Source organism: Colius striatus, chromosome 1 (genome assembly GCF_028858725.1).
Source record: "Colius striatus isolate bColStr4 chromosome 1, bColStr4.1.hap1, whole genome shotgun sequence".
NCBI lineage: Eukaryota > Metazoa > Chordata > Aves > Coliiformes > Coliidae > Colius > Colius striatus.
Window position 1 is genome coordinate 144,963,510 of NC_084759.1, and position 11,024 is coordinate 144,974,533.

At 40.5% G+C, this 11,024-nt stretch overlaps 1 protein-coding gene across 1 annotated transcript in view; it reads right to left on the bottom strand.

Annotated features, from left to right (window-relative positions):
- The window catches only part of MTPN (myotrophin), a 41,244-nt gene extending 34,909 nt beyond the window's left edge, over window positions 1-6,335 (bottom strand). Inside the window, exon 1 of the mRNA XM_062010741.1 lies at window positions 5,949-6,335. Within this exon, the coding sequence (XP_061866725.1) occupies window positions 5,949-6,020 (72 nt within the window). The 5' untranslated portion in view covers window positions 6,021-6,335. The remainder of the gene's footprint in view (window positions 1-5,948) is intronic.
- Window positions 6,336-11,024: the final 4,689 nt, after the last annotated feature.

The window sequence follows — 11,024 nt, forward strand, 5'->3', positions numbered from 1 at the left end:
CCATGGTACCAAAGTCAACACTCAATGCATAGCCTTCACAACTAACACAGCCCTCCACATATTATTCCAAATGGAAATAGAATATAAACCACTGAAGAAATGTTCTCTTGGACTTTTAGAAAAGTTAGTTCATCTTCCATATGAGCTCCCGTAGAAATTGAAATTAAGTAGCTGAATTGGAAGACAAGAGCTAGGCTTGAAAAACAATAATTTAGTAAAGATAAAACAGAAGTTAGAATAAGGGAGAATGGGAAGAAAAGGAGCAATACTACAAGTAAGTCTTTTCCTCACACTATTGATTTTTTTGCTTCTTATTCATAACTTATTCTTAACTTTTTACTGTCATACTTTGTAATGCATATGCTAAAGACCACTCAGACAACAACTCAGGACAAACTCAGACAAAATGGGATATATTCACAGCAGAGATAAAATTAACTTTCAATTTAGGGAATAGAATACATTAGTAAAACTTTTCACAATGAAAATTTAAATTCCAAATCTTATTTAAATCTGATTTTGATCACTACTTTTTTTCAGCAGACACCAATTAGACACAGGATAAGTCAGTATAATAAGAACAGCACAAACAAAAACAAATAAGGAAGTACTTAAATTTGTATTTAAGTCAAATATGAGTCATATGCTTAGGTAATCTCTTAAAGCCACAACATTTCAGAGCACAGAAGCCCACTGAATGAACAAAACAATTACAGGCCTGACATCAACATCTCAGAAGGATATTACTACATGTAACAGTTCCAGATCCACAAGTCATGTCATGATCTCCAATTATCTTTCAGATAAAAATGGCTTCAGAATCAGTTACTCTGAAATACTTTTACAATAAGCACAGATTTGATAATATTGGGATATTCATTCAGTCAGTAAGTCATACCCTCCACCACGTGCCAGGCTTACAGGAAAGTTTGTTACTCCAAACTATTCCTATAAACTACTTAAGGAATCTATATACAAATTATTTATCTGTAAGCAGTTCTTTGCCACATATCCTCAGATTCTTTTATATCAAAATGGAGAAATTAATTCACCATCCCGAAAAAGTGGGTTTTGTTTCATACATTTTATTGTGCCCACAACTAAAAAGTGGCTGCCATGCTGTTTTCCTCTGAAAGTTTTTCCTAGTACTTTTAAATAAAATGTCATGAATGTAACTCTACTGTGAATAGGAAACTGCTAACAGCAGGTTACAGTAGCAAGCAAAGCTTATTTCATAAAAGAAAGGTTTAGGTCATCCTGTTCAAATTGACAAAATGTAACTGGGACACCAAGTTTAAGTAGAACTAAGCAGTAGAACAAAACTGTATCTTTAGCAATCATACTCAAGAACACTCAACAGTAACCAAGAGGAAAATAACTGAAGGCCTAGAATACTTCAGATAAGAAAAACTCACATAGTACCAGTATCAGCATAACACAACACAAAGGTATTCAAGAGGCTCCACAGGAGAATCAGCTCAGCAGCTCCCAGGTCTGATAGCCCTGATATTCTTCCAGACAAACTACTGAGGTATCCTAACACTACACTGTAATCCAGCAAGGTTTTCACAGGCTCCCTGTCACTTAACAGAAAAAAAATACTCCTGTTTCCAAACTAGAGGCAATCCAGATATCAATGTAGCTGTAACAGTAAAGAGCACTTCAGCATTCAACAAGTGAGACCAGGTGAATTTCAATGTATGCACAGCATGGTTAATCTGTAACTCAAGTAATCCACCCAATCCAGAACACTGAAGGGTTTATTTTCAGTTATTTTGTTGCTGAAGGAGTAGAAGTCATTTCAACAGCCCCTCAAAAGAATAGAGGTTACCTCTCAAAGGTTAAGCTATTTATTCCTTCATCCTAATCATCCTTCTCATAGGCACATTTAAGCATCTTCTCTTTTTCACAGCACTTAAACCTTAACTATACCTCTGACTGCTGTGCTTGTTTGAAAAAGTTATTTCTAAATAACATTTTTGCTTTTAGTGTCTCCAGTTAGTTTTGCAGTAGTCAAGTTCTCCAAGACTTATGTTCAAACATCATTACAAACATCATGGGAGATGAAATTACTTTAGAACAAACATTTATTGCAACCTCTTTCTTACAAATCTTGCCAAAAACTTTGTGCCTAGTGACTGAACAGGCATTATGCTTAGCCTTAGAAATCTAGTGTTGATTGAAAATACTACATGTACATGTTGATACAGAACTTTTCTTTATCCTCCTTCTCCAGTGGATTGAGACAAGTTGTACATTTGCTTAGAAAAAGAGCAAACTCCATTCACAGTAAGAAGTCTGTGAGGTTAATATACCCCGCTTCTCTTCTAGCTAGTACTTTGTAAACCCGTTTCCTTCCCTCCCCTAACAGAAGCAAATTCCTCTTATCTGTGTGGGTTGTCCTCACCCATTTAACTGTACATTTGATTCATCTGTTCCCATGAAAGCTTCTGCTTTCTTGGGGAATTTTGAAAATTTGAGTGGATGTATGTGGGAAGAGTGCAGAATTCCTTCAATCCCTTCAATTCCTGCAAAAACACCTCTGAAGCAAACATATATTAGCTATATTCAAAAGGAAAATATCAAAGAAAACAAAGAGTAAAAACTACTTTTTAATCTAGGCATCATAAAAAAAGATGACAGGATACTTAACTGCTAGCATAGCATAGCAACTGCAGTACTTCAGTAAAAATTAACATTTACCATTAAAAAAAAAGTTGACCAGATTACAAGTTGAGAAAAGTAGATGTTTCTTATAAAAAAAAAAAAAAAGAGAAATAGTCTTGCAGGACTATTCAAACTATACAAATAATCTTTCACAGTTTTATCAACTTGAAGACAACAATGTCACCCAAATGCACAGACTTGCAGCACTGCACTATCTCTTGCCAAGCAAAAAAACAGTACCATTTGGCATGTCTTTCATGGCCACCGCTCAGAACTACTGTTTCTGTGAAAGATTCTTACCAAAGAAAGTATCTTTATGAGAATACAATATTTCTTTACACAGAAATACATAAAATGCAAATGGATACTCTTCCTTCTGCCTCTGTAACCTTTCTTTGTTCAAGAACTGTTGAAGTAGCAGAAAATTTCTCTACTCAAAGACTATAAACCATGTCGTTGAAAAGAAAGGTTTTCATATTATACTTGAAGTTTCACCTGCTGCTTTAATCAAAGCCAGAGCCATTAAGCTACCTTCCTCCTGGTATATACTAACCAAATCCAACAACAATCCCGATGATAGAACCTCCACAGCTTATAACACAGAAACAAAGAAATGCCATGACTAATAATCAGAGTTCTGCTCTTACAGCCTCACTGATGACATCCACTTGTACTATTATTTTTAAAGTGCCCAGAGTAATCTAGTTATCATTTCAAGCTCTACCATTCAAATATGAAACAAAAATGAGAAGTCAAATCTTTATATTGTATCTAGTAGCAAAACTGTAAGATTATAGTTAAAAGCTGTATTGTTCCAAATCAACTAATTCGGAAACACAACCAGAACAAGAAACAAAACAAAAAGCTGAAAATTAAAAGCTTCAGGAAAACAAACAACAAAGAATTTCATGAAGATGCAGACTGTAAGATACATAACAGTGCCTCCCACATTACAGGGGAAGGAAACTTCTACTGCTGCAAAGTTTATGTAAGTAAAATTCCTGAATGTTAAATCATATTTAGAACAGGAAAGCAGCAGGGAGCAGGAGTCACATAACTGATACGGAAGACAGTAAAAAACAGAACATGCAGCAAGTAAAAGACACTTTTCTGAAAACTTTTAACTATTAAAGCATGATTTGCCCTCATATATTTCATTAACTGAAACCAAGGGCATGAAGTTCCAACTGAAACTTCTCCTACAGTCAGACAATTTATAGAGTTCTCTTGCCTCTCCTCAATGCACGCTTCCTGTTGTGCAGTAAAACATCATTCTTGTACTATTTTCTTCCCTGAAGGTACCTCCCTTTTCATTTAGCTTCACAAACCCCATCGGTACCTACCTGTACTCCTGTAAAACTTAACAAAACTTAACCAAAAAAGTTACAAACCATTAGGAAGGAAAAGAGTCAGTTAAAACTTGCTCATATAAGCTTGGTTTCACAGGAAACCAAGCTAAGAGTTTACTAGTCCACAGTTTGTCAAGAAAATATACGACTCAAAGAAAACATTAGACTTCTTGTGTTACTGGCAAGTAGAATGCTTAACAGCTGAGGATAGGTAGCCTATTTGCAAATGGGGGAAAAGAAAGTACAAGATTAGGAAACAAATAAGCACAAGATTCCCACAGTTAACTCAAGTTCTACATTAGAAGCAGTTCTAAAATTTGAGATTGTTCAAAGATTGTAGGCTGCTTTTACTGTAATCATCTAATCACAGGCAGTAGCTCTCTTTTAAGGATTTCTACCTCATTAATGCAGTTAGATGATGTTCTTCAGACTCTGAGTAGCAGACGCAACTAAATATCTGACCTAGCGTTGAAGCATACAGAGTGATTAAACTCATTTGCAAGTTCCAATGACACTCAGAAAGATTAGAAATATTAAAAAAAAAAAAATCTGATTAGTACTGTAGTGATCTTGTAGATATAAACTGATTAAAGATGGTTACTGCCAAAGTTTTTGCCTCAGCAACAGATACATAAGGATCCATTAATCACTAGCATGCAGTATGTTCTGTAGATATATATGGAAATCCTGTAAAAACTGTAGCAAGAATCCAAATCTGTTGCTGAAACACTCTATGTGAGAAGAAATAAGACACATCAACGTAGTACGTAACTTTATGACACAGATGTAAGTACGTGACCCTTAAACAGCTGAAATGGGATAATTATTCCCCATTATTACATATAGCACTTTACGGAGCAGAGCATGTGAGTGCGCAGCCACTTTGATGCAAAGTCCAGGAGCTTAGCTGAAACTGTCAGAGAAGACTACTCAAGCTAAGCTGTTGGACTTTGTACTAAAGCAGTCAGAAGGACTTATACACATTTCTTTTTGGCAAGAGTCCTACAAGCTTAGGTAACTTTTGACCAAAATTGACAACTGGAGTAGGAAGAACTTAAGTCATCACAGCAAGACATGTCAGCATGTCTCAAGGTCTTGAAAAGCATCATTAATTTGTTCGTAAATCTGAGTAATTATATCTAATTAACATGTAAACCTCTGCAGTGATGCAACAGTTTCTAGACAACATTCCTGAACAGTAAGGATTCATCAAAGCAGAATCCTGTCATCATGTACGCACACTTTTTCCACAAGTCTCAGTGACAACTGAAGGCAATTGAGGACAGAAGCCAGCCACTAGATGTACCTACAACGTACATACCTATAGACCTTTTACCCACTACACAGGTGCCTACTCTTCCTGTAGCACTTGCTCTAACTAGGTATCAAAACACTTCACAGAAGGTTAATGAATTAAGCTTCAACACAGGCGGTAGCTTAGCATCACCCTATTAAGGATGAGCCCTGAGGCACAGCGAGGAAGGGTAACCAAACCGAGGCCACACATATGCATACACACATAAGATCAGCAGGCCACGACCAGGATGTTAGCTGTCAATCCAGAAAGTTTCACATATTGACGTATAATAACTTCACCAGTATGCAGAAGGGTCGACTGTGGGGGGGGGGGGGGAGGGGAGGGGGAGGGGTCGGGAGGGAAGGAGGGTGGCGAGAAAGCAAAGGAGGAGGAAGCCCAGGAAGCGAGAGAGCCGAGGACAGTGGGAAGGGAAGTGCGCCTTGCTGCCTGGACCCTCAATACCACACCAAGCTCACAGAGAGCCTGTCCCTGGGCAGGTCGCGGTTCATTCCCCCCGCCCTATCCGGTCGATCTCCCAACGGCAGGCCCTGAGGAGAGCTCCGTGCACTTTCCTTCCTCCTCAGCCCACAGAGCTGCCTCGCCCTCCCCGCCAGGCCCTCGCCGCCGCCTCCTACCTTGGCCACATAGTCCTTCACCTCATCCAAGTCCCCATTTTTGAGGGCCCACATGAACTCCTTGTCAGACATCGCGGCCGCCTGGCAGGGACGCGGGCGGGCTAGGCGGCGGGCGGGCGGACTGGCGGGCAAGAGCCCCTCCCCGCCTGCCGGCGGGCGGTTGAGCGGGGGCGGGGCCGCGGGCCGGCGGCCGTTGGCGCGGAGGGGGAGCGGGCGCAAGGCCGGGCACGCGGGTAGCGGGGCAGCGCACGGGAGAAGCCGCCTGACTGCAGGGGAAGAAAAGCGGTTTACTTGCGCGCGCCGCTTCCGCTTCCGGTTTCCATTCCGCACCCCTCCCCCGCCCCCCGCGGGCCCCTGCCCATCCCACCGAGGCGCCCGGGCGGGGAACGGGGAGGGAGAGCGGGGGGAAAGTCGCCGAGCGCATGCGCTGCCCTCAGGCTGCCGCCGCGTCCACTTTGCGCATGCGTACTCCCTGAGCGTCTCTGTGTTCCCAGAGAAACCGCGCTGGGGGGAATCGGGCAGCGGGGATAACTGCGCATGTGCGCTACGTCCCCGCGGCCTCGGGCTGCCGGCGGCCCCGCCCCCGGCCGCCAGGGGGTTGCCATGGTGCCGTGGCCTGCAACTGGCCTCGCCAGCAGTCTCGCCAGCTCGCCCGCGGGGCCGCTGAGCCGTGAGGCGATGCCTGGGAAAGTCAGCATCAGCTTACCTCACACGGTGTCCGGGACCCTGCGGGAAGTGTGCGTGAGGCGTTTGCCCCCGGGGAGCGGTGGGCCGCCAACTCCTGCCTCCAAACAGGCCGAGGAACTGTGTGGCTGTGAAGGATCTGTTTGCGCCGGGGGAACCGTGTTTCTAAATAGCTGTTGTACAAAACCCGAGGCACTGAACGTGCTGTGAATAATTACCATAATGCTTCCAAAACATGAGCGGGGAGACATAAAAGAAAGTATGTGATAATTAATTAATATGTTGTTGGCAGCCGGTGGTTGCGTCTGCTTTTCAAAACCACATGTTTTGCGTATGGAACATGCAGCCTGTTGTGTGAATCATGCCTGGCTGCTAACAGGCAGCCGCTCTTCCCAACCCTCTCTGGCGAGCATCGTCCTGACCACTCTTGGAGCAAGAGCGGCTCTTTTGTGACTGGGCCCAGCTGGCAATAGTGTGAAAATGTGCAGCTCCTGTTTAAGGGCAGCGATGCTCTCAGTGATCAGGGGGCACACCACTATACATATATATATATACTATATATAAAGAAAATTTGTAAAGGAGGGGCAGCAGTCGCGTTGCCCGTGATTTTTCTTTGTATTTCTAAAGCACAAATACAAAATACGGATTTTCCTTTGCAGATTTTTTTCAGGGATTAAATGGTATTTGATTGAAATAGCTAGAATATTACTTGTGAGAAAATAAAAATCTATAACCATTGAAGTTGGTTTAACTACTGATTTCACTTATAAACTAAGAAGTTTTGGAACACATGATTTTGTCCTTTGTTCTTTTTCCCAATGTCATTAAAAAAAAAAGTGAAAGACAAACTGTCAAGTGCCCTGTGGTGGTTTTAGCCTTGTCATACTTCTCCTGGTACAGTACGGGAACTCCCCCAGGGGAGATAGTCTGTGGTTCTTTCCCATGAGGTGCTTCTCACTTCACGAGTTCCCATGTCCTGCCAGGAACTTGCTCCAGCACAGGCTTCTGACAGGGTCACAGCCAGTCTCGAGCATCCATCCACTCCAGCGTGGGATCTTCCACAGGCTATGAGTGGATCTCTGCTCCACCATGGCCTCCATGGGTTGCAGGGGCACAGACATGTGTCTCCACCACAGTTCACAGGGAAATCTCTCTTCCAGTGCCTTTCTCCTCCTTCTTCTCCATTGACTTTGATGTCTGCAGTGTTGTTGTTCTCACATTTTCACTCCCTTCTGCTGGAGTTCAGCATCTGCACAGTAACTTCTTCCCATTTTCCAGTATGTTATTCACAGAGACATTACTAACTGGCCAGGCCTTGGTCAGCAGCAGGCCCACCTTAGAACCAAATTGCATTGGCCCTATCAGATACAGGGGAAACTTCTAGCAGCTCTTTGTTAAAAGAAGCCACCCTTGTAGCCTCCTGCTACCAAAACCTGACCACACAAACCCATTACAGCCTTTACATTGTTTTGTAAATGCTCCCACTATTTGCACAAATACAATTTTTTCATTGCTCGATTGTCAGTTGGCAGGAATGATAAATGAGTTGATTTTTTTTTTCCACAAACTAAATTAAATGTCTTTTTTCTTTTAGGCAGACTAAATAATGCTGAATTAATAAGTGTGGTGTAAATTCTGAATGCTTACTAAGTTCCACTTAAACTTAAGGAAAAAATTCTTTACTGTAAAGGTAAGGGAGCCCTGGCACAGCCTGTCCAGGAAAGGTGTAGAATCTCCTTCTCTGGAGGTTTTAAAAACCCTCCTGGACATGTCCCTGTGTGACCTGATCTAGATGGATCTGTTTTAGCAGAGGGATTGGACTAGATGATCTTTAGAGGTCCCTTCCAACCCCTACCATTCTGTGATTCTGTGAGTACTCATTAAGGAGACAAGTTGTGACATTGCTGGACACTTTTGTTGCCATATCTGTACTCATTAGTCAGTGAATCCAATCTTTCAATTGTACCAACTATTTGCCTGTGTTATCCTTACTCCTATCTTAGCAACAAAGTAGAAAATGTTTCCCACTTTTTCTCTAGAAGTTCTGTTACCTAAAGTACACGCTTTAGTCTAACATTTCTCTCCTTCTACCTGATACATGGCTTTTCTAGAGGTACTTACCACTTGTGGTAAGGATATGCTCTATGTACAATCTTATCATATTGGCCAAAGCTCTAGCCTGGCTGCAATTTCATCGGAGAATTAGTTCGTTGTTGAGAAGGAATCCTAATTGTCAGCCTCAGAGTTTACACTGACTCTCTGGATATAAACTTTCACCTGGTTAGCTATTGCCCACTTGAAAATAGTATTTCAGTCTCATCAGCAGGAGTTTCAACAGAATATGCAAGTCACATTTCAAAAGAGCTATAGTATAAAGAAGACCCCTAAACGAAGTGCTGTTTGTATTTTGGTAGAGAGATAAGCCAAGAGTATTAGAAGCAAGAATGAGAATTATCTCACTCAGCATAGCATATCTTTGTTCTCTATGAATCTGTGCTTCGTTTTCTAATAAAAAACTGGTCATTTCTATTTTCCATCCTCCAGAAAATTTGAGAAGCACAAGTTATGTTGCCCCATTATTTGAATGTCTGAAGGAGACAGAGAGTGTAATGAGTTAAGATGTAGGAAGACTGCTGAATCAATACACTGTGCCTTCTATAGCCCAGATTTTCATGTTGAAGTGTCTGCTTATGAGTTGAGCCCTCTTTTGAAGGCCTACTTAACTGCTAAAATGTCCCATAGACTCATCCTGATCTGCTGATCAGAGCTTCACTTCTGTAAGTGAATCTCACTTCTGGAATATGAACATCATTACTTTTTATAATTTATATATTTTATATATTTGTATATTACATATACATGTATAGTTTAAATATTTTTATTTCATATGTACATATATTTGCCATATGCTTCTGCATATAAGCGTAGTTTTGCACTTATCTGTTTCAATGACTCATTCATTGTTGTATTCTGGTGTGCAATGTTCGTATTATATAATGTATATGCTTGTCTAAATGATAAATGCAGTACAAAAACAGTCTAGAATACAAGACAATCCAATGAATGTAGCTATCCAAAAAAAAAAAAAACCCAAGAAAGTATTTTGAATACATACTGGTACTTATGCAGATTTTCTTTAAAAACGTATTTTTGATCTATGTCCTACATTCCCTTTGTGTAATGCCAAACAATTAATATACAACAGCTGTTTGTTCAGCAACAACAACTGAGTAGTAATATAAAATATCACCATGTAGAACCCATTCTACTGAGGAGAAAATAATGAAGTTAACAGACAGGAGATGAGCTAAAGTTAGGGAACTGACACAAGAGATCTGGGAATGACAGGTGAAAATTGGACAATTGATTGGCTAGTTGGTTTTATTTACTCTTTCATGTAGTTTTTCTGCCATGGAGATTACCAGAGAAGAAGCACTAATATCTTTGCCTTACTTTTTGAATCCAGCAACAGTTTTACTTCATCTCAGCCAAAGAAGTTTTGGATTTTGGTCCATGCATCTCAAACCTTATTGTACAGGATATGAAAGACAAGATTGTACAGAATATGAGAGACAAGTGTATCTGGTTCCACTGAGTTCTCTCTTTAGCTGTGTGAATATTTGGTGAAATAGCTTAGTACTTGCTGATTATTGCTGAAAATAAATTTCTTCCTAACCTTTAGAAAATCTATTTAGGTATATATATAAGAGATATATATATACATATATGGAATCATGGAATCATTATGGTTGGAAAAGACCTTTCAGATCATCGAGCCCAACCACCAACCTAATGCTGCCAAGCCAATGAAGCTGGACTTCAGAAAGGAATGCAGTGACTTGGGTACCAGTCTTTGGTAGTGAGGAAGGATGTTCATTCTGTGTAAATACATCTTCCCATGGAGTGGAACTGCCTTTTCCTTGAACATTATTAATTACACATGATCTAGGAGTCAATTTAGCAATTGCTAAACAAGGGCCGTCTCTAGAAACTGAAGCAAGGAATATATCAGTGTTGACAAATACTCTCAGCAAGATCAGAATGTGAATAATGGTTTAGAGGTTTGACCCGTAAATAACCAGGCTGGGCTCATTTACTGACACTAAGTGTGAACCTCCTTTCAGCTGTAGACCTTCTGTCTTTCAGTATCATTTGTAAATGCCAGTGGTTTTTTTATGGTTTTCTTTATTTATTTCATGTTTAAGTACTGTACATTCTCTTATTTACATGAATACGGATATAAGTGATTATTACTATCTCTGTGACTAAAAATAACTAAAATTTTTTGGCCTTCATGCAAGAGAAGGTAGCTTTTTTTTATAACTTTAATTATCTTTTCAGGAGCAGGTCATAGGAAATGAAATTTCAAGAAATTAACTCTTGATAATCTGA